This window comes from Poecilia reticulata, chromosome 1, assembly GCF_904066995.2.
Source record: "Poecilia reticulata chromosome 1, P_reticulata-male-v2, whole genome shotgun sequence".
Lineage (NCBI taxonomy): Eukaryota > Metazoa > Chordata > Actinopteri > Cyprinodontiformes > Poeciliidae > Poecilia > Poecilia reticulata.
In genome coordinates, this window is record NC_088830.1 from 16648486 (window position 1) to 16673156 (window position 24671).

General features: G+C 39.7%; 1 protein-coding gene across 6 annotated transcripts in view; it reads left to right on the top strand.

Annotated features, from left to right (window-relative positions):
- Window positions 1–24671, top strand: part of LOC145551728 (uncharacterized) — a 74469-nt gene that overhangs the window by 17020 nt on the left and 32778 nt on the right. For 5 of the 6 annotated variants that reach the window (XR_014087616.1, XM_081607298.1, XM_081607300.1 and 2 more), the window contains exons 2-4: window positions 4943–5071; window positions 20897–21108; window positions 21291–21337. Coding sequence is in view for 4 of the 6 variants with exons in the window: in XM_081607298.1 (XP_081463424.1) it covers window positions 5059–5071; window positions 20897–21108; window positions 21291–21337 (272 nt within the window). In the remaining 2 variants the exon portion in view is untranslated. Of the gene's footprint in view, window positions 1–4942; window positions 5072–20896; window positions 21109–21290; window positions 23768–24671 lie in introns of those variants that run through there. The other variant, XR_014087620.1, reaches the window with a different exon arrangement.

Genomic DNA, 24671 nt, shown 5'->3' on the forward strand with positions numbered 1-24671 from the left:
CCTAACTGCTGCGTCTGGGGGGGTCTGATGGTTCTTGCTAGGGGAAGTGAAACCTGGACAACGTTTCACAGGCGGGCAGCATCCTGCATGGGAAAATGATCCAGCAGTTCAAGGAAAAGTCAGAACTGGCATCAAGGGCAGGGTGGGGGGGTCAACAGGCAACAAGACTACTTTGCTTTCTCCCTAAATGTAGTTACATAATTAAGTTACTGGAACAAATGAAACGTTTCAATAGTTTATTGAAAATGATTGCATGTTTTGAAATATTAATGAGAAGATTGTGTTTCTTCTCTGAAAGGGTTGCAGAATCCACTGGCAGCTTTCTCAGATGTTATTCTTTTTTGGCCAAAAGAACAACAAATCCAGCTGAAATCAGCAGTTCTATTTTGTGACTTTCTGTTTGTTCCAATCCAATGAGCCTGGATTGGAATTTGTCACAGAAATGAAGATGTGGCCTTGCAAATGATTGATCTTTTAAGCTGCTAATGTAAAGAGAGAGAACAACTGGAAACCCTGTGAGACTCTGATAGACTCAGGAGGTGATAAGAAATTATCTTCAAATTTTTCTACAAGAATGTGAATAGCGTAGATTCAGAATCGGTTTTATTGGTCAAAGTTGTTCACATAAGCGCAAGTATCGGCTTTGTTTCCACTAACACAGTTAGTATACATGTAAAAGAAAATAAAAAGTCTAAAATCTTCATATTTGTATCTATATCTGTAGGACACTTCTTTGTGCCAAAGAAAGATTCAGAACTTCGGGTCTGTAAACATACTTTGAACATTTCCACACTTTGTCATATTACAACCCAAAACTTCAACTCATTTCATTGGGATGAATGTGTTATACCAAAACAAAACCTGGGTAAAAAGAAAGTTGAAAGGATGCTTTTCAACATTTTTGCAAATAAAAATCTGAAAAGTGTTGTCTGCACACATTCCTCTTGCAGTTAAAGTCCTAAAGCAAAAATTCAGGGAAACCAAAGTGGATGTTTTCACCTAATTTCATAAAAGTTTGTGTTAACTGAGGTTAACTAATGTAGAAAATCACCCTAAAGACACTATCTATACAGTAAAGCATGGTGGTGGCATCGTCATGCAACAAGTATGTTTTTTTTATAACCTGGATGTTACAGGGAATAAAGTTTGTCAGAATCAACGGGAGAATGGATTGAACTAAAAACGGTGAGAAAAACCTGTTAGAAACCTATTGGAGATTCACCTTACAGCAGATGACCAGGAACATAAAATGAGAATGAAAAAAAGAGTATGAGTTATTTCAAATTACAAAATCACATAAATTCTCAGCGAAATCCATTGACATTTAAGATTTAAATTAACAAAATATGGAAAAACTATTCGCATGCATTACTTCTGAGAAGATATTTTCATATTCTGCATATTTCGCATTGCACATGCTTCGAACCTCCTGGTGTCCCCGTAATGCGTTGGTGGTGTCTCTGTTGTCTGAGCCTGAATGCAGCAGAGCCTGCTGTTGCTGTTGTTCTAAACCTCAGCACAGGAAAATGAGGTGCTTTGAGGAAGTAGACACATATCTCCAAGGACACATACCACCAAGCAGATCAAAGGACTTTAGAGGGCACGTTTGATGGGGAAACCACACTGGCTTTCAAAGCAGTATAGTCCTGCATCTCAGTAGCCCATCAAGGCCCATGAAAGAAATTCTAATACGTCTGCCTGTCAGTTAATTGAAGCCCTGTTCTGTCCCTTGAGGGGGGGGGGATAGGATGCTGGTCGTCAGGGAGCATCTTTGTCCTGCTGCACAGTCGCCATTAATTATTATTCCTCATTCACCTCCTCGCCAACACCGTTCCTTGTCTGAGCGTGTTTGTGTGCCTTGTCACCAATCTCTTGTCTTGTGAAAACACACTGAAGTCTGACAGAGAACAAGATCATAGCTATCCGCATACTCACTCGCAGCACATCAGCCTACCTTTGGGGGAGTTGTGTGTTTCCCGAGAAGATATTTGGTTGTCAGGACTGTTGCATTTGATCATGAGATGGGGGTTTCAGAGTCAGTAGGGTTATTATTCTGCATCGGGATAGCAGTACGCAGCAGAGGACAGAGGCACATTTGAAAGTAATCACAGGTGGCAAAGAAGGACCACTACATAGTTTGCTGTAGATTGACAAAAGCACACATGCAAAGAGCAGCCCTGTCAATCCAAAGACCTCTTCCCTGGAGAAAGACTGTCTGTTAGGCAGGAAGTCATCGTGTCTGTGAAGCTCTGAATGAGGGAGGAAGTGATGAGCGATGGCAGCCGATCTGAGCTCAGCCATGTGTCTGAGTACGGCTTGTGTAGTATGTAGTTTAAAGAATACACTTGATCTGCACAAAAAATATACACTGCTCAGCCAAACAAGCGTGATTTAGAGTTATCTTGTCAGAGATCACATCTGATATGCAAACCGGTGTGTGTTTTTACAGCCTAAAGAGTCTGTTTAACCAGGGAGAACCATGATGATGGATTCCACTGACAATCCTGACAAATTGTATCTTAAACCCTGAGGGGCTGCGTTAGGTTGCAGTGATATCATAGCGTGTCTGCAGCTGTGACTGCTGGAATGGATGATAGTTCTTACGATGCCGGTCAAAGATTTACATACACTCATTGTCATCACTCTTATTAGTCCAGAGCTTTTAAATGTGCATTTTAGCTGGTTGTTGTCAAAGGTTGAATGATAAACTACTTGAATGCTCATATGTTTTTACAAATTGTGTAAAATATGTTTTGCCCATATCAAACTCAGTTTTGATATGTGTTTGTATGTATCACCACTCTGTTCAGACTCGGTTTCGGATATCTAAGCAGCAAAAGCCAAATCTGGCATCCAGTGAGCTTCTTACAGCTCTGCAGTGTCTTTGTCTCTTGTCCAGAGCCAAGTAAAGCAAGTCAATATTGTCAGTTTTCTGATGGACCAAATTCTCGCAGTATCGATCGGTCTTATTATGATGTGCACAGAGACATGTTTGTAAGAGCGCTTTTATTCTCAGGGCAAATTGGTGCTGTAGACTCTGCCAAACAGTCCTTCATTAATTCCCTGGGAATGGCTTAACACATCGCAATTTTGTGAGATACAAAGCTGGTCAGACTGTTGCATCCGTGGAGTGGAGCTTTGTATGAAGTCCTAGTTGTTTTCTTAAGTTTTGCTAGCACTCTACTGATCCTTGTGCCTGTTTTTGCACAAGTCAGATCCTTGTACTTGTGTCTCATTTCATGATGGCTGATAAAATTGTAATCCCTAAACACCTCTATATGTTCTCTGCACACTAAACACACAGCTTTATGGTCGAATTCAGCAGAAAAATATTTAGAAACGGGTGAGAGGCAGGGTACACCCTGGACAGGGTTGTCAATCATCCATCGTGGGACAACACAGAGAAACTCAGGTCAAACTCATTCCTGGGGAGAATTTAGAGAGGCCAATAAAGTCATAATGTTTATTTTAGGTTTGTGGTAGGATGATTGAGTAGAGAACCCACGCATGCGGGGAGAAAAGATTCAAATTTCTTACAGAAAGGCCACAGAGACGATTTGAATCCAGGACTTGTAGAGCGGACACTGGTGCTAAAACCAGTCTCTGCAGCCCTAAACTGCACATTGTATTTGTTTTTGTTGTTCTTTTTCTTATGTGAAGATGACAATTTGGGTTAGAGTGTTGAAAAGAAGATGTAACAACTCCAGTGACATGAGAGAGGAGGCAGCTGTGACCTACATTTAGACTTCTGATAAACATCTGAAAAACAATTCTAGATGTTGAAAAACACACATTAAAACAGAAATCTACCAGACTTGCAATCGTCAAATGAGCCACTTAGACGTTGTTTAGACATATTGCCAATTTTTATTGCGGCGCACTTGGTGCTCTTGGATAGATCCTCGTGGTTAATAGTGGACGGCGTGCAGTGATCCTCCAGCTCCTAAATGCTTCGCTGTGACCTCCTGTCTCCAAACCAAATGACCAGTTTGGACATTGAAAGGAAAATAGTCCGCATTCCTCCATAATCATAAGAGGTATTTACATATGCCCTCTAAATGATTATGTGGTCCAGCTAGAATCATCCAATCAATTTTTGACAAAAGCACGTTCTCCTATTTACATTCCTAAAATGCAATGCGGTTTACTTTTGCTGCTGGACGGGCCAAATCAAAGCATGTGTTCCCAGGGACTGAGTGCAGGCAGAACGAGTGGGAGAAAATGAAAAAACGGAGAACTGGAAGGCGGGAGGGGGGGCTGAGGAGAAGAAGTTCAAAGCGAACAAGGTCAAGCTTCAGGGTCAGCCCCTCAGTGTTTTTTCACAGCCTGTGTGAATACATAACCGACAATTGACTTTCTAATTGGAGGGGGGCCTCATCAAATATGTGGTTTAGTAATAACAGTAATCACGGATCCTTTTATTCTTTCCACTTCTTGTCTTACTCCCAAAGCATCTAAAGTGACCTGTGTATTAAATAATGATGAAGCTGCTGCTGCTGCAGCTGGCTCTTGGTTCTTTTTAGCTTCTTGTTGTGGCCCTGAAATACAAATTGACAGCCAACCATTGTCCTCCACTCCTCACTCACAAAAAGGCTCTCCCTACTGGATTCTTCCTCTGATTGGATCAAAGGTGTGACCTGTGTTGCGCGATGACCTTTCACGATTCCTCCTGTCCCTCCAGAGTGGGGACCTTTGCCGGGGCACCTGAGTATTACCTTGACGGCAGCCTTGTCGGCGGCTGTCACAGAGCCACTGTCTGTTTGATGTCACCTCTGACATCGGCCTCTGCGCCAATCGTCAGGAAGATCTGACGCTCACGCTGGGCTGTGAATAATAGAATATATCCAGCGGCCTGAGACCACCGTTGTCACTGGTGCTCCCCTATGATAAAATGTCCCCGTACTTACCTACAGGGGTGATGTGCTCTTCCTGTCTCTTTCAGGGTACAAAGCGACGCATCAGTGGCCAACCATGGGAAAGAGCTGTCAACGCGCTTGCCCAGCTGGCAGTCACAACGCTCCCACGGGGCCCACAGTCGACTGAAGTGAAGAGTTGAGGATGCTGAGGGACGGTGAGGGATACCTGCAGGAGCAGGGGAATCTTAACTCTGATGAACCTCTTTCAACAGTGAGAGATGCCAAGAAATGTTTAGTGTGCTCTGTTTTACCGTCCCTCAATCACTAGCCTCCCTCGAGACTCATTACAAGTTTGTAATCTCATTTACCTCTTTATTTTGGGTATATACAGCGTGTTACGTGCGGATCCCTTCAATTATACTCCTGTTTTGTTACGTGCGGATCCCTTCATTTATACTCCTGTTTTCGTTTCATACCAGTTTTCTGGGCTGAATGTACACCACAGCCTTTTATACTATTTTGATTTTAATAATCTATCAACCTTTGGATTTTGTTATCTAATGCTGCTCAGTGGTGAACATAGAAAAGCACAAACACAAACATATCTTTAGGTTTATTTGCCAGGTGTTGTGAGGCAGACTGAGCTGTTGATTGTATGTACATGGCTGTATTTGAGGCAAACCAAACACCAAGTGATCTTTTATTGTGTCAACCCCTAAGAATTGACAGGACAAAAACTTTTTTTCCAAAACCTAAGATGCACAATGCACACACATACAATTATCCAATATAAATACAAACACACGTAATATTTTAGTAGCATGGCCAAATTGCAGCAAACAGTACATTTTTTAAAAATTTGGTTCCTTCTTCCATTGGGGATAAATTAGAGCCACTTAGTGGCCAGAGGGATATAATTTGAGAGCCTTTGGTCCAAAATAAAACTCTAACATAAAGAATTTGATTAGTTGATTAAGATACATTTGTGATTTAAAATGTCTCTAAGACTCTTTACAGGTTTGAGAGTGCTTTTTCCTAAAACAAACAGTCCTGAATCTTTAACCTAATTCAGCTAAAGTCACTGAATCAGACCTAATGTCGAGGTATAAAGAAATGGTGAGTATAAATTTGGTCGGGACTCATCCTGACATCGCTAGCAGTCCACTGCTAGCGATGGACTCCAAGTATAAAGGTGTCTTAAGTGATGGCAGGATGAACCATGAGATAAGTAGGTAGACAAAGCCCTTATCTGCTGCAGTGTAGCCACGTGATCTTTTAAGGATAAAGAATGTTTAGCCAATCTGTCTCAGTTTATGCTATCCCCAAATTATTCATATTATGGAAAGTATAATAAGACCCTCAATACAAGCAAAAAAAAAAAAGTTCACTCACTAGGATGTTTCTAGGGTGGGGGATATCTTGGTTTCCCCTTTGGACCAGTCACCTTGACCACCCTACTTTGGATAAGCAGTAAATAATGCATCCAGGGCTCGTATTCATAAAGAATCTTAAAACTAAAAGTAGTCCTTGTGATGTTATTTTAGAAACATTCTTAGAATATCTTGAATTGTACGATTTTTCTTAGAATTTTGCCTCAGTAAAGCAAAAGTTTTTTGAGAAGCGTCTTAGGCCTTAAGAAAATTCCTAACGTGACAAAATTAGGAGTAGTGAAGAAGACTTTTAGTTAGCATAAGTAAGTCTTAGTCACAGTGCTTAATGCTCTGAGAGAGGAAGGAGGATTTCATGGTAGGGTGACAGTGTTGCGAAGGAGATGTCCTGTCAGCCTGCCAATTTCTGAAACCATGAAAAAAATAAAAATCAATTAAAAAAAACTCATAAAATGTGGGGTCAGTCCGACCAGTCTAGGACCGGTAGGTTATCGTACTGCATATGCATTGAATTGATTTTATTGTGATAATAGACTTAGAGCAAGTAAATGTCCACACGTAAAAATCCCTGCTTTGGTGGTGAAAAATTTTTAACAATCCTTACTGGGACTTCCCTTTGCAAGTTTTTTTTTTTCTTGTCACAGTCCATGGTAACCACACATTTAACATAGATGCAAATACAGTAAATCTGAGTGCAGGAAATGGTGATCATGGCTGCCTGGACACAATCCATCAAAGTCACTGTCCTTGTGGAGAACACATGTGTGTCAGGCATCATCTGCTGTGGATTACTAAAGTCTGGGAATGTCTGTGGGTTCACTCCCACCCCCACAACTAAACCATATGTGAATCCGAAACCTACATCCTTTTAGATGTTTTCGGTATACAAATTGCCTTCCAAAAATGTTCAAACCTTTTGAGCATTTTCACATTTGGCCTTATATCAACTCTCAAACTTAAGTGTATTTTATTCGGGTTCAATAGAACATATCAACATAAAGTAGTTGTGAAAAAAATATATATATATAGTGTATGTATATTTTATCTATCCCTCTTTGCTCTGAAAATTCTATATAAACTGTAAAGCAAACAAACGCCTTCACAAATCACACAAACAGCACAGTGAAGACCAAGGAACACACCAGAAAGGTCAGGAAAGTGGTGGAAAAGTACAGCCAGATCTTTGCAGATCTCCTAAATCAAATCCACTATCTAAAAAATGAAACGAGTATAACACAACTTCAAGCCTACTAAGACACACCTTTCCGAATCATTTAACAGAATGGGCAAGGCAAACATTAAACAGGAAAGCAGTCAAGAGGCCGATCATAACTCTGGAGGAGCTGCAGAGATCCACACCTGAGGTGGATCCTGGCCAATCTGTCCAGGACCGCTACTAGTGTACTCCACAAATTTGGTCTTTATGAAAGGGTGGCAAGAACAAGAAAGCTTTATGAAGTCTAGTTTGTGTTCTGCCATAAGTCACTTAGGAGACACAGCCCACATTTTCAAAAAGGTGTCAGATAAGATCAAAAATCTCAGAAAAATGTTTGAGTTAATAGGGAGTTTGTTTATTTCTGTCTTCTTTAGTTTCTTACTTTCATTAGATCAGTCTTGTTTCTGTTTTTTCTTTTTTACTTTACTTCAGTTCCTTAGTGATTTTAGTTATGTTTATTTCTTGTGTCTAGTTCTTTTCTGAGTTACAGTAGTTTTTATTATGCTTGTCATGTCTAGTCCACAGTATGTTCTCCCTCGCCCTGTGTCTCGCCCTCTTTCTCTCTCTCTTCCTCAACCTGGCTTCTGCTCTCTCCCCACACCTGCAACCCATTAGCTCATCAGCCAAAGACTAAGACTAAGCCAGGTCTTTTGTTCAGCATTCAACCTCCCATTACTTAAGCATCTCATTCTCAGTCACTCCTTGCTGGCTCCTCCTGTTAAATCCCATCATATTCTGGTTACTTCCCCATCGATATTATGCTTGCTTTTTCTTCCTGGCTCCTGTTTAGTGACCCACACGGTAAACACTGTAAGAAAAGTGAAACAAGGAGGCGATGGCATCATGCTCTTCAGATGTTTTTCCTTTTTCCAATTCCAATGCAAGATCGATTAGCTTGAAAAGAGTGTTTATGCTAAATACAGGAAGATCGTAGAAGAAAGTTCTGGATGAGGACTTGAGAATTAGATGGAAGTTCCGCCCAATTCTCAATGTTGAATTAATACAGTAAATCAGAGTATTTACTGTATTAATTCAACAGTAAATGCACTGGAAGTGAGGTCCTTAGCCTCGCATTCAGTGAGACAAAGAACCTAAACACATATTCAGAGCTGCAATTTAACACATAGATCAAGCATGATCTTTATCCCAGCTTGAGAAACTTTGCAAAGAAAAATTGGTCAAACATTTCTGTCTCTAAATATGTAAAACTGGTAGAGGAAGTCTTGCAGCTGTAATTTCAGAAAAAGAGTCTATTTCAAGGTACTGACTCTGGTGAGATAGATATAAATGTTTATGCCATATTTTTCAGATGTTCAATTGTAAGAAAAATGTAAATGTGTGTATCATTTTCCTTCCACTTAACCTTTATGCACTACTTTTGTTGCTCTGTCACAACCCAATAACATGCAGTGAAGTTTGTAGTTTGACAAAATCTTAAAAATTCAAGAGTTGAAGTATGTTGCAAGGCGATGATAAAAGTCAATTCACCAGTGAAAAAAATATCTATGCAAACACCACTTTCTTTCTTCTCTAAATTTATTTCTCAATCCTCTTCCATCGCTGGTATTTCACTGTCTCTCCGCATTTTCTCTCTGAACTCTTTCCTTCTCTTTTCGACTCTGCAAGCCGGATGAAAATGCATTCCTTGAATGCACATAGAAATGCTGGGTTTTCTAGTGTCAGCACTTCTTAAAATGGGCTGCTGCTTGCAGACGCTTGAGCTGAGGCGTGATGGAAGCAGAAGGAAAATCCGCTCAATCTGCTAAACTCAGGAATGCGCTCTCTGTAAAACAAGTTTGTTTGAAGAGATTGGGAAGGTGGAGGAGACAGCGATGGCGTAGCAGAAGTAATCAGACCAAACCAGGATAAACTTCATGAGGTTTTCACCTTCCTTGGTGTGGTTTGAGGTTGCTTATTGTTTGTTACCATCAAGCCAAAGAGAAAGGGAAAATATTAAATTGGCATTATTTTGCTGCTAAGTAGGAATGTTGAGTTTTGCGGTTTTAGTCCGCTTTGAGAACAAGCTGTTCACACATGATTATGTATTTATATACTTTCATATATATATATATATATATATATATATATATATATATATATAACAATCTCTGCAGACCTGACACATCATGGACACAAACTGTTCAGACTTTTACCTTTAACTTTGCGCTCCAGAGCACTATTAGAAAAAGATGTCGACACAGACAGTTTCTTTCCCCAGACTGTCTTTTTGATGAACACTTAGCAGTTAGTGCCCAGATTCATAACACAGATATTTAAACTAATTCAACTTCCTCTTCCTCTTTTTTGTAAAAACGCTGCTTATATAAACATTTAATATATTTCATTGAAAGGAACGCAGAACAAAAGTCACAAACCTGTCAAAATCAAGCTGATTCCTGACTAGGGCTGAAACGATTCCTCGAGTGATTCGAGTACCTCGATTATTAAAATTCCTCGAGGAAAATTGACCTGCCTCGAAGCTTCGTTAATTTATGTTTTATCATTTAGCGCACCGTGTTTCAGCCGGAACATTATTTGAGCTGCGCGGAGCTCAGACTACCACCTCTGACTTGTTGACGGAAGCTACGTGTTAGCGGCATAACGTCCAATCTTCAAGTTCGGCCCGCTGGGATTTTACTGATTGGTGATAATTCCGGGTTTTCATCGTTTTTGTGGGACCAATAAACATCCTTAAAATGACCGGCGCGATGCCGGGAGTTCGGCAGCCTTTCTGCTCCGGAGCTGCTGGTTGAACGGCAGGAAGAAGCTGAGGAGGATTTATACAGGTGAGCGGAGAGACTGAACACTGCGGGCGGCTGAGGGTTGATGCTTACAGGGTAAGAGCAGCTTTACGGACGAACCACACAATAAACTTATATCATCCCGGTCTGAACAAACGGGAGGCGGAACATGGCTGGCAGATGAGTTTCTGAACGGAGGAGCCGTAAATATCCCGTATTGCTCCCCCGGTCTACAAAAAAGTAACTGGTAGGGAAGCACAAATGTGGAAAAAATAGACTGATGTTCATATCCGACAGTAACACTGGTGTTATGAAAGATTTACCAATATTTTATTTCATAATTGTTTTTATCCGATTACTCGATTAATCGTAAGAAAAATCTATAGATTACTCGATTACTAAAATAATCGTTTACAACAGCCCTATTCCTGACTCTTATTTTCTTCGCTGTAAACAGCTGCATTAGTTGTTTAATGCATTATTTTATTACTTGTAGATGTAACAGCTGAACCTCCTTAAATAAAACATAGCAAAAATGTAATTTATGATGAACCAGACATATCCTTTAACACACAAGCCAGGATTAGATGTTGTCATTTCACCGTAGGGCAGAAACATCCATTCTTGCATCATGCCTCTCATTTACCGTGTTTCAGCAGTTTGTTATCTGTCTCAAATATGTTCCTCAGGGTGTATATGATCACCTAACAATCTGCAGCGAGGAAGAAAATTATCAATCAATATCATTTTGTTGTCTTGGTAATCCCTGCTTGTGAGTAATAGCTTGCTGGAATCCCTTCTTTCTTTTTTTTTAACAAGCTGACTCAGTCAGTTGAACAGAGCCACCAGGCCCTTTTTTTTTTTCTTTTTTTTTTTTTTTTTCTGTGTGCTCCTCCCGGGGTGGTGGATGCACATGGGGACCACCCCTGGATTGAAAGAGCCTATCGCTTCTCTGATTAGTGGGGATGAATCTTAGCGTGTTTCTAATCATGCACAGGCATATAAAGAGAGCTAGTACATATGTACGTGATTACGCAGATGGAACATCATATGGCAGAATAATATGAAACTAATTTGATGACACTAAAGAATATATAAATGGAAAAGGGCCATGCACCACCCAATTTGTGAACACGATTCCTGTATGCAAAGAAAAAGTCAAATGTTGAGATGTCAGAGAGGCAACAATCATGCAAGGATGCGCCTCCTTAAAGGCAGTTCTGGAGCATGTGATTTAGTTTCTTAGACCCAAGGGGTGCAGGGTGCAAACTGCCAACATGTAAAAGCATTCATTCCCTATGAGCTTTTTCAAAGTTTTTACTTTATAACCACAAACCTGATTGAGCAACACAAAGTCGATCAAATGTTTAGCAAATAAAAATCTGAAAAGAGATTTCTGCATATGCACGCCCTTTCTGATCTGATACCTGGTGATGATCTTCAAAAGTCTCCCAATAGGTAAGCAATCCACCTGTGTGTGATGTAACGTGCTTACAGTGGCCACCTGCTACACAGAGACTACAAACGTTGATGTGGCCATCCCGAGTTCGACTCCCGTTCAAACTCGGGATTCATGTCCTTCCACCCTCCTCTTTCTGCTCCCTTCCTGTCTGATTACTTGTTAATAAAGAAAATTATATCAAAAAAACATTAGTAAACAAAGAGCATCAGCATCACTATGAACAAAAGGGACAAGGAGAAAGCTGTGAAGTTGAAATCAGGGTTAGGCCAAAAACAATATCTTAAACTTAAAAAAATTCACATAGCTCTGTTCAATCACCTGTAAACAGGAAGAGTAAGGCACAACTGCAAGCTTACTAGGAAATGGGCATTCACTTAAACTGAGAGACCATGCAAGAAGAACAATACTCATAGAAGCAGCCCAGAGTTTCATGATAACTACGGAAGAGGCTGCAAAAGACTTCGGACAGGAAAGTTTCACCTTCCGGCTGGACAATGAATCTGAACTCAGGGATCCAAAAGAAAAGATGCTGTCCTGCTAGAGTGGACCAGTAAAAGTCCAGACCTAAATCTATCTGACTGTGAAATGGTAAATGGCTGTTCTTGTATTAGGGCTTTATGAAGTCTGAGGACTCCAAAGTGCTTTACGCTACAATCATTCACACACTTGAAGCCACAGTTGCCCTGGGCAGACTGACAGAGGTGAGGTTGCCATTCAGTCGGCCTCAGTATCTTGCCCAAGGACACTACGGCAAAATGACTGAGAAGGACTGAGTGGGGCTTGAGGCGGCAAATGACCGGCCACAGGTCAAATCCCCATGACTTGAGCCACTGCTGCCGACAAATTTATAAAACAGACTGGACAATTATGGAAACCCCTTGTGGGAATCACAAAGGGTTTGCATTCAGTCGTACTGAACTTCAGCTATTTTGCATAAAAGAAGAGGGAAAAACTTAATTTTCTTGATATAGCAAAGCTGACAGAAACATGGCCTATAAATGTGGTTTTATAAAACGTCTCCTCAAAAGTGCCGAATGCAAATTAAATCCTGACTTTTCAGATTTTATTTTGTAAAAACCATGTGTTGGTCTATATCGCATAAAATCTGAAATACGTCAAAGTTTACAGCTGCAACATGACAGGCTGCAACAAAGTTCCAGTGGAAAAAGGACTTTTGCCAGGCGTTGTGCCTTGATGTCTGGATGCTGCTGCAATGTATGAGCCAGATGAGGTCCATTCACTTACTGTCACATGCAGAGTAAACTCCCCCAAACTTTTCAGAGAAGTAAGCTGTCAGTCTGTCGCTGTCTTCCTCCTCCTCCTCCTCCTCACTCCTTGTCTCAGCTGTTGCCATGAGGCTCAGAAGGGTGTTTGAAGGCTGATGTAGAGAGAGGTGTGGGCTTAAAGATGGAAGACGGCAGAGAAACACAAAGAGTGAAAGGAAATCTAAGATGGAGAATGAAAATAATGAGAATAGTAGGGAAATGATAGAGGAATACCAAATAGCTTAGTGATAGTTGATGTTCTCTTTATTCTTGCATCCTTGGAAAATTGTTTTAGTCTCTGTGCTTGGCTGATAGCAGGGTTACTGGCATGTGAACACACATCACGCATGTGTCCAAAGTACGCACACACACATGCGCACACATGCACAAGGATCTTTTGCTCGTTCTACATAGCAATCACCATGGCAACAAAATGTACAGAACACAGTCAGGGTGGGATATTTTTAAGTTTCAAAGGAATGGAAACAACAATGGAGACGACAAAGGAAGGAAGAGACAAGAACAGTTCAGAGCGAGGGAACAAAAGTGAAGCCGATAAAAGTACAAGCAGATGAGTGAGTGAGTCTGTGTTGGGGAGTGTGTGTCCAAGGTCACACAGCTTAGAGCCATAGGTACCTGAGAAGAGAGGAGGATGACAAGTAGAGTAAAAAAATCAAACAAACAAAAAAAAAACGGTAGAAATATCTCCACATTTACTAGTGTTTTTAGGGTAATTGGCAGCTGCATCCACCGATTTGTTACAATGATGACTGAGTGCATAATGTTTTGACTATTATACTACTTCTCAGGCTATGCATGTAAGTCACTACAAATAGTGAACTTTCAGTATTTGCACCAGGACCATACTCCAGTTTGAAGTTGTCAGATCTGACCTGACACAGGTGGTGCTATATGGGCTTTTGCTGAAAGCTAAATTCTAAAACGTAATTCGTGCGTCTGTACGCCCGTGTGTTTGTGAGCCCACAGCTCGTCCCTCCTGTCTGGCTGTGGATTTAGCGGGGACAGCTGAGTTAATTTCAGAAGGTGAAGCAGGTCAGAGGTCATTCTTCGGTGTAGGTGGCCTGTTGTACCCAGACCACCATCTAGCAGATGCCAAATAAATCACAGTCTTGCTGAGTGGTTTGGCAAGCAACACATGCCTCACTCCTCATACTGCCTGTCTGTTTATGTGTCTGTCTTTTTCAGGCTCTTTTTTTTTTTTGTAAACACACAAACACACACACACGAACGCACACAGCTCATAAAGGCACATCTGGCCCAGAGATCCTCACTGGACATGATCAACAGTGACCTTGAACACCTTCCTGTTTTGTGTCTTGGCATTTTTCCAGATCAGAATTGGTTTTCTTTTTTCCAGTTTTTCTGTCATAAATTTATGTTTGGTATGTTGATATTTTATTAAATTGCGTGAATATTTGCATGTCCCAATGCAGTCTGCTCTATATGCATAGGATGAGCGTAGGAATGTACCATGTGTTGTCATTAATTTTCCCAAACTGTCTCATACAAAATGCTCATTTCCTCTTTGACAGTCATTCTGGTGTCTCATGAGTTAACCTGGACCAACCAGTCGATTACCAGAGCAGATTATGTTTATCCTCCCTCTTTTCTTTTTATATTATTGTGTAGGTCTTTTGTAGTTGAAAAGAAAGAGTACATTATGTATCATGAAGTAAAGTCTGATAATTGAACAAAATTAACACAGTGAATGTAAATTAATTGAATTAGAATAACATGAAATAGAAAATACAACTTAAATAAAATAAGAAAAGTGAAATGAAAATGAAAAATCTAAACGAAAAAACAAAAGGCTCGACCCAATCCTTAAGTTTAAGCTTTAATAAAACTGCATTGTTCTTCAAGACAGAATTACATTTTCACTGTGTGGGGCCTGTTTTGTTCCCATTACGCAGGGGATGACTTTCTGTGGGTAGTTTAATGATTTGAACATCAGTTTGTAGAAACTATAAATCTTCTTGGAGAGTTGAGCTCAGACATTTTAAAGTCGATGTCTGCTGCCGCCTTGAAAACTACTCCTACCACAGAAACTCATTGCTGTTCAAGTCAACACTAAATTCTATTTACATTGCTGTTTGTTTAACATTAAAAGCATTTGTTGGAGTATATGCTCCACTTCATTTGAACCGCTTGTTGAGAAACCTTAAATGGACACAGAAACACTCCGATGGAAAGACGGCTTAAAAATGAACTGGAGCGGAATAAGGTTGACTTGAAGTTTTGTGTCTTGATTTTTTTTAGTGCTGTGTCAAAACTAATGGTTTTGTGGGTAATTCCAAAAAACCATCCAGTGTCCAGATGGAAGTATTGAAATTCTGGAAGGGATTGATGATTTGCAGCGGGTGAGCTGCTGATCTGAAGCTGCTGTTTAGTGTTTACTCTATGCCAAGTTAATCTAGTTCTGGATTTTTGTCCTGGGATTGTTTGCTTCTACATCACTGGTTTATAGTTAAGGCACTGCTCATCTATGTAGAAGGCTGCATTGTAAATCCACCACTGTTGACTTTTAGTAATATAACAAATCAACTCCAATTAATCATGGGAAGACATTAAAGCTGTATAAAGTTGATCTTGCTTAACAATAAGTGTCAATACTCGCTGTTGTTGTTACTTAAAAGAACGACATTTTAACTGAGCTAGGCCAATTGTCATAAACATTTTAAGTACAGTAAAATGCTGGTAAAAGCATGACTGATTACTCTGATTACTATTAATTGATTACTCTTAAATTGTGCTTAGGTATGAGTGTGTCTATGAAGACGCTAGACGATGATTATCTTGATGCAACAGGTATTGGTCAAAAATCCCTCTTTCTATTTGCACCAACCTTGTAAAACATCATTGGAGAAGACATTTCATTCAAACTTACTAGTTCTGGTCTTGGCTGCGTGTTGCTGCAGTTGTTAGCTCTGGTGCCTTGCAGCAATAGGTTGGAATCCTGCATCGATTCTCTCCAGGTACTCCTGCTTCCTCCCATAATCCCAAAACATGTTTGGTCAGTTTTTCTTTCTAAATTTGTATGAGTAATAAGTCTGTGTGTGTTTACAAATTTTACATCAACAGAGAAGAAAAACGTCTAACGGTTGCACTGAAACAACCGAGAACTCTAGTAAAAGGAATGTATGTGAAATGCTGTTCTGCTTTTTATTTAATACAGGCAGATTTTTTTTCTGCAGTTCCATCTACTGTTTAAAATGTGAACTGCTGTGAGTGTCGTGTGCCTGAAGCAGCCGTTTCTAAAGAGAAAATCATTCATCTCGGTGATAGAACTGACTTAAAGAAGGACGTTTGAGCAAAACCTCAACTTAATTGTTCTCTAATGTATTAACTGCTGCATTGTATTCAAATTAAAGGTTCAATTTTTTTTTCAAACTTTTTCAGTGTGAGATTTTGCTTTTGCAACAAAAGATTCATTTGTTTTGACAATATTTAAACATTTCTATCAGAGACTTGAATAGATTTGTCAGAATCTACTGAAAATAAGAAACTGTCACTGTAAAAGCTTGCTTCACTCCTCTCACTTTTCTGATATATGGATGTTGGGGTGGGTAATATCTTATTGCAACATTTTGTGGTGTTATTGTGATAACAGATAGGAACTATTTATTACTTCTTTTTTTAAGTAACTATTTGGCTGTAACTGCATGGCACAGTAATCGTAGCTCCACCAACACAAATACTGCTCTTGAAAACCATATCCATTTGTGAAATGCTTCTTTAGGACACCAGTCACATAAAAACTAAGTAACTGCATTTAATTATGTTTTCAAATGTAATTAAATGCAGTTACTGTCATTGAACAACTGGAGAAAACAGTAAAAAAAAAATCCCAAATATTAGGACAGTTTAACTGGAAATTTATCATGACAACGATAGATTAAAATACTTATTATGACAAGAAATGTATAATAAAAGATTAGACAAATGCCCACCCCCTAACAGGACCAGTGGTCTAATTGGTTCCAGTCTAAGATATTACACCCAGCAAATCGTTTCGGTTTACTATTCTGGACCCATGGTGCTGCGCTCTGAGCACGAAGAGAGACGCCTTTTTGGGAGATCTGGGACGATCTGACTGAAATTTGGCAGCAGGGTCTCCACAGGTTCTGTGGAGACATCAGCTTTTTTAAATTTTTTTATTTGCAGTGGTGATCCAAACAGGAGATGACAGACCAGCATTGTGTGCAGCAGGAGATTGCGGGCAGGTTGTGCTCTGTGTGCGCTTGGCTTTTACCATGACGGTATGCCTCTAAAGATAATTTGATGATCTCTGTGTTTTGCTGCCAGGAAGCCCCACTACCTCCCCCACAGCTTCCTCCCTCTTCCGATTCCTGTACTGATGTGGCAACTTATTAATTTCTGTCAGTCGGTTTTCCTGCCATTCAGAGATACTACCAAATCGCATTATATTTGTCATGGGTAAGGTGTATGGGCAATGCACCTCCTAACAGAAGAAAAGGGGAAAAAATGGATCAAAGATGTGCTTACAATCACCTCTGGATATGGGAGGTTGAAGAGTTTGTGTGAATTTGTATCCTACAAATCTTAAATGGGGAACACAGAAAACAATCGGTGTCTTCTCTGTTTTCAAGATACTTCAGAAAGGTTGGCCTCTGCCTTTTTAGAATTACAAATGAGGAAAAACTGTTGTGGCTCAGATGGACACTGCATATGGTACTAAACTACACTGATTTCGAAGAACCACAATACTATATTTGCTCATAAGTGCGTGTGTGTGTGTGTTGTTTGTGTGGCAGAGGATTTAAAGCTGTCACTTTGTAATTACCTCAGCAAATACAGGCTTGGAGAGAGTTGACTGAAGTCTACCAGTAGGACAACCCTGGGAGAAAATAAGAAGTGACAAGCCACATAACACAGCGTGGGACGTAAATAACTTTTAGCCCCTTCCCTCTCTCTCTCTTTTCCTGGATGATTCTTCAAGGATTTTAAAAGAATGAGTGAGGGAGAGCCGAGCTGAAATGAGAGAATATCCCTTGCTTTCATCTTTAGAAGACATCCTCTCTCACTTGCTTTGATGAAAGCCTTTGGTTTTTTGGGGGGGGATTTATCCTCTTACATTAGATGTATGAGGTGTAGCTTGCGTGCTCCGGTTTGTGCTCGACTCACACACACACACACGCACACACATTCGCATGCGTTGTTATGAGGCCTGGCACTCACCTATCTGCGTTTCCTCACCAGAAGGTGCGTAGGTGGCATGGGAAGTTGGGCTTTGTGTGCCTGAGCATTTGAAGGACTTCTCAGAGCCAGCTCAAGTTGTAGGGCTTTATTTTCATCAGACCTGTCGCCCGGTCCGCTACCTGATGTGAACTCACTGTCGCTTTGACAGATTCTATCAGAGATTTACAGTAGATGAAGACAAAAACCCATGTATCAATTTATTCATTATGTATTTTTTAACTATGGATTGTCGTTTTATTTCATATTGTCACAGAGTATTGGATTCTGTCACACTGTCATATCGGCTCTCATTCCGTGTTTTGGCCACTTCACATGGCAAGATTTTAAAATTGTCAGGTGATTAATCAAAACCTGAGAGACGCCACAAAGTGTTATAGATATCGTCACCTTCTTAAACATAATGGCCCAAGTCAAAAGAAAAACTATTTGGCCATTATTTTTCAAAAGCTGGTCCTACAGATTGTGGCGAACAGCTACATGGCAAAGACAGCACAACAGTTTTGCAGTAAGAATGTGAAAACCATTTAGCTTAACATTTTTCTTTCACTGAGATAACTTGTAACCCTCCACATTTTATGTCTGTTACATAAACTCTCAGCAAAAAGTCCAATAACGTTTGTAGTTGTAGAAAAATGACCAGGACACTGCATACATTTTCAGTCCTGGTCTGTTTCATAAAGAATGCATTGGTTTATTGTCTTTTTTATTTATTTATTTATTTATTTTTTATGAAATCTGTTCAGGTTGTTGCTGTGCATCGTGTGAGCTCAGCGTTAATCACCGAAAAGGCCTTTAAAAGCGAATAGGGACCGGTGACACGTTTTCTAACATCTTCCGACCCTGAGCATGTACATATCCACACAGCCGCACACAATGATTTATATTATATCCTCTAAGCTTTATCAGTTTGCCTCAAGCTCTACACCACTCGTATCTTTCTCAATTTTTTTCCCCCTCTCTTCTCCTCCACCTGGCTACGGTCCAGCTATAGATTGTTAATTATGGTTTGTACGTGATGCACGGTCTTTCCTCCAAATACCGCAGCAGCGTTCTTTGGCAGACATCAAAGTGTCGGTGTTTCATTCCACGGGGATTAGTGATGGGAGTGTGATAATGCTCCTGCCTGCTAGGCGAATTAAACGCCCGTGGCTGGGTGCAGGTACCAAGAATCCAATGAACGCACAATCGCACTGGTGGTCATACACGGCGCATAAACCCAAACAATGGGAGGAAAAAGAAAAGGCGCAGGTTTGACAGATTCAAACATGTTGAAAACACAATGAGGCCAGCAGCCTCATTCCAGCGAAATGCTCAGTGATTAAACTGCGGACTAAACATCCAAGCAAACTCTGGTCCCTTTCATCTGATTCCTTTCAGAGAAAAAAAAGCATAACATTAGTCAGTGTGTCCATAGAGAGAGTCACAGTACATTGACTGTCCTTCACTCATCTCTCATCTCTCCCCCCATGGCAAATTGGATTTTTAAACGGCTCGTTTTTTTTTCATCATTCCCCCGCACTCATAATTGACAGCAGTTTTCTTTCTCACTGTCCCTTTTCTTCTGCTTGTTTCTCTACGCCTGACCAGAAAACTTAATGAAAAAAAAAGAACTGTTGAAAACATGAAAAAATATTTTTCAGAAGTCCAGTTTCTATAGCAACTCTCGCCATAATTCGCACAAAGGACAAATGACAAGTGTTTAAAGGACTGCGGGGCATTTTCATGTTCAGTTTTTTGGTATTTTTGTTGGTTTCTCGGCACACAAGTAGGTCCCGGGAGACGGACAAGAAACACAAACATGAAAGGGAAAAGAACGACGTCAGACAGAGAGAGACAAAGGCAGTAGAAGCTCGTCCTCGGTGATCGATGCAGACGCTGCTGTCTGTTCTTGTTTCTTTGTCCACAAGGACGAAGGCGGAAAGGAAGAGGCAAAGTGATGCATATGAGCATTGTTCAAAGACCTTCTACCACATACCTGATGAAACAAATGGCTTACAGTACAATTCACACTTTCTGCTCAGACAAAGGCCTGGTGACATGAGAAGAGACAGAAAACATGCAAACATCTGAATTTCAATTTCCATGTTTACACAAGACCAGTGTCCTCGATATTTGGTAGTTTAACTCATTTTAATTAGGGTTTTTCTCAGTTTTCTAGCATGTTTGCGTGTGTTTGTATTATTAGTATCAAGGGCTTAAAGGACAACTTGTAGACAGACGGATCAACAATGACAGAAAGTTGACCTTTATTTCTCCTTGTACACTGGTTTAACAGCCCATAGTGGCAACGGAAAGAAAGGCAAAGGTAAGGGTGGCAACAACAAGGGGGGACGAGGGAGTCTGAAAGAGATAGTGGGAGAAGTACAGGTAAAAAAAAAAAAAAAAAAAGAAAGGAGACCAAAAAAACACAGCATTTAGAAAAAAGGTTAGCCTTAACAACAAACAAATATTTCTCTCCACCTGTAATCGCCTCCTGCAGGTCAGCCTCTGCCTTGCCTCGCTGCAATCGCCCTACTAACACCAAACCAAGCCATCAAACAGCTTCTTGTGTCCCCCCCATCCCTCCCTTTTTTCTGTTTACGCTCACACACAAGACCTTGATGTTTTTCCAATAATTGGCAGCAGAGGTTGACTTTTTCTTTCTCACCAACCTCGCCCCCCCTCTTTCCCCCCTTCTTTTTTCTGTTTATCTTTTTCTCTTTTTTTCTGCTCTTCCTCTTCCTTTAGAGATGAATAGTTGGCCCAGGATCAAAGGCAGACTCCAGCCGGCCATTCTGACCACCACAAAGGGGCGTTGGGCGCTGGCGCGGGGCCAGGTGCTACACATGGTCACATGGGGACAAGCAGTGCAGATGGGCCCTGCAGAGGCCTTGTCGCCCTCCACCCCCACGCCTGCACACCAGAGGTCAGCAGCTAAAGTATCAGAGCGTGCGCTTCCTGTAAGGTGATCTTGTTGTGCAACTGATTCCCATTTGTTTCCTTCTGTTTTTTGGTTTTTTTATGTGCTTTTTGTTTCTCTTAGCCTGTCTGCCTCCTGGTGCAATGTTTCTTCATACACATCTTGCAAGCTTTTCTTCTGCTACTGCATTTTTATTATATTTTATTTTTTTTGCTTTTCCAGAGCACAGATCTGAGTCTTGGGCCGCCTGTTGGACAGAACCAGCTGAGGTAAACAGTTTCCCCTCAAAGACAGACCAGTGTGTATAAATGTTAGAGAGAACCAGGCTCTAGTTTAGTCGAACATTTCCCCCTGCCTTCAACAGTCCTTGTTCAAATATATAAACAGAGTCACCGAGTCCAGTGTGGCTGGGGCCAATACAAATAAATTTATGCAAAGGACACAAGAAGGTGGTCAGATAAAACAAATGAACAAGTTGCTGAACTCCAAACATGTATGTAATTCCAGGCTTGGGTTTCAGCTCCTTCATCTAATGTGTTTGAAGAATTTCATTGAGAAAGAGGCAGAGACTGAGTGACTGAATCGATCTGGATTCTTGATTTCAGGGCAGCTTTTAGATCATTTAACATCCAGTCACATCTTTGCTGTTTTACCATGTGTGAAATTTGGAACAACTACAATTTTTGAAGTAAAAATTGGAACCAACACCTATTTTTTTTATACACCTGTCCTTTGATTCAGACATGTTTTTATTACTTACAAACAAAGTGGTTCCTTTTGCCATTTCTTTTATAGCTCTATGTACTTTTTGCAAGTACGGCACTTGTTTCAATGGCAAAAGTGAATTAAAATCTGCAGTTCCTTACATTATGCTGCATGTTGTATCCCCACAAACACTAACAATAATGTATATTATTAGAGTTTTATATGGCTAAAGACAAGTAGTAGATGATTGTGAGACAGAATAAAAAGTTCATGGAGAACTAAAGTTATTTTCAAAAGAGAAAGTTTGTTGGAGAACATAATTGCACAAACACCATAATGAAAATCAGTGAATACAACAGAGGGTTTTAGATTTAGATGCAACCAACAGACCATTAGTTACTCTGGAGGAGCCACAGAAATCCACAACTTAAGTTGGTGAATCTGACAAAAGTTGGTTGTCAACTACAACAGTCAGGCATTTATGTAAAAACCCATTGTTGAGACAAAACCATAAAAAATGCTTCCACAAGTCATATACGTCACACAGCAAATGTAAAAAGTGCTGCTCTGCTAATAAGTAACTATAATACATTTCTGACCAATATGAAACACAGGTCTAACACCACGCATGTTACCACGAAACAAGATGGTGGTCGCATCATGCTGTGGGACAAGGAAGCCAGTCAAAGATAGACAAAGATAAATAGGCGTTTTTGACAGAAAGCCTCTTAGAGGCTATACAATATGGTGAGGAGGTTTATCTTCCAGTGTTTATCATAAACACACAGCTGTAGTCACAATAGTGTTGTTTATATCCATTCATTCTAAAGTGTAATGATGGCCCAAAGTCCAGATTCTGTACAAATGAGAATATATGTGTTGCAAGAATTGAAAGTCAATGTTCGACCATTAACAACTGTCTGAGTTTGGGCCATTTCTTTTGAAAAAAAGTAACTGAAAAAGTGTGTTGAAGTGATTAGCTGGTGAAGACATAACCTAGAAAGACTTACGATTGAAGCTAAATACAAATACATGACCCACTTTTCAGATTTTATTGACAAAACTTCACAATTTTGCACCACTTTCTGTTGATCTATCATATAAAATCTCAATAAAATTCACTGAAGTTTGCGAAATGAGAAAATGTGAAAAGTATAATTTTTCAGCTTTTGGAAGAGAACAACAGGAAACATGATGTCAAAGAGCCAACACAAGTTTTGTTTTTTTGAATAAAAATAGGCAGCAGCAGTCATTTTCTTTATGCTGCCTGTTGTCATGCATAAATCTTCAACTTTGAGCCACATGTTTAAGATTAGATGTACTCTTCAGTGAGATAGAAACAGTCAACAAAATTCAGGCTGATTCCCTGCTGTTTAACAATTAATTAACTCCATCCACACCCTCTCCTTTGGGGCTGACTGGGGACTGATAACAAAACATTTGCAGTGTGAACTGTATCCATTTTCGTGTGGAATGATGCAACTACGTTCATGGGTTGAGAAGAATCAAAATAACAGGATGAGGTAACTTTGCATTAAATTTCTTTTAATGCGTCACAAATGTCGCTTCTGCCTTCAAGACACATCGTAAAAAATAAACTGACTGTTTCTCAAATATTCCTATCATTAAAAACATCCATATATGTTCCTGTACGCTCACAAAAACCAAATCTGGATCCCAAATTGGATTTTGCTATACCAAAAAGAGTGTCTGTAAATCTCTATTTTTGGGAGATTTACAAACTTTGTTTAAAGTGCAATCTTTTCTGGTAGAATATTAGAATTTCCATTTTTTGCCCTTTGAACCTTTATTAGTGGAGCCATGAAGTTATATTATCTTTTAATTGTCAAAGAGTCTCACTTTTTAGGACTTAAACTGTTAAACAAACGGTTCTGAGGAAAACATTACTAGCACTATATACACTGCTCAAAAAAATAAAGGGAACACTTTAACATTTAAGTGAACACTGAAGTGTTCCCTTTATTTTTTTGAGCAGTATATATATATATATATATATATATATATATATATATATATATATATATATATATATATATATATATATATATGATATATATAGGCATATTTTCGATATATTTTATAGGTATATGTTTGAGTAAAATGAACATTTTTCTTTTATTCTATGAACTACTACATGCCTCCAAAATTCCAAGCAAGAATTTTGTATCTATTTGCAGAAAAAAACGAAGAAATGGTCAAAATAAAAACAAAGATGCAGTGCTTTAGACCTCAAAAAAAGAAAACAACTTCATATTCATATTCAACAATTGTTTTAACTCAGGAAGAGGTCAGAAATCAACATCATACTTGCAGTCAAAATACAGAAACTGTTTTTCATGCTTTATGTGGAACTGGACTACATTTTATCCCGCTCTGGAATTTTGGTGATTTTTCTGCATTTATGCTGAGGTTGAGACTTTTAAGTTACTGCGTAATCCTGTAAATGGTGATGTGTAAAGACTTTTCAGATCTTAAAACATTTTCCTTTTACCTACCCTGCCACTTAATCATGCGTTGTACTTTTATGAGTTCTTGATCAGTCTGTGCTACGCCCATTAGCGCAACACTGGCTGTTATTAAATCTGCTCCAGTTTGCTATGGCTTGTCCAGTAAAATCCCAGTAAAACACATCCTAGTCTGTGGTAGGAACATGACAAAATATGAAAAAGAGTCAAAAAATACATTGGCAACATATTCACTCTCTGTGTAATAGTAAAAGAGAGAGACCAAAGAGCAACCATTAATGTCACATTTGTCTGACACAGTTTAAATTAAATACACCCTTTGCTCAAAGCATAGGTGATATAAAATGTTGAACAGTCTACCGGGGGTGAGACAGTAACTACTCATAAACTCTTTAAACGACACCACGTACAA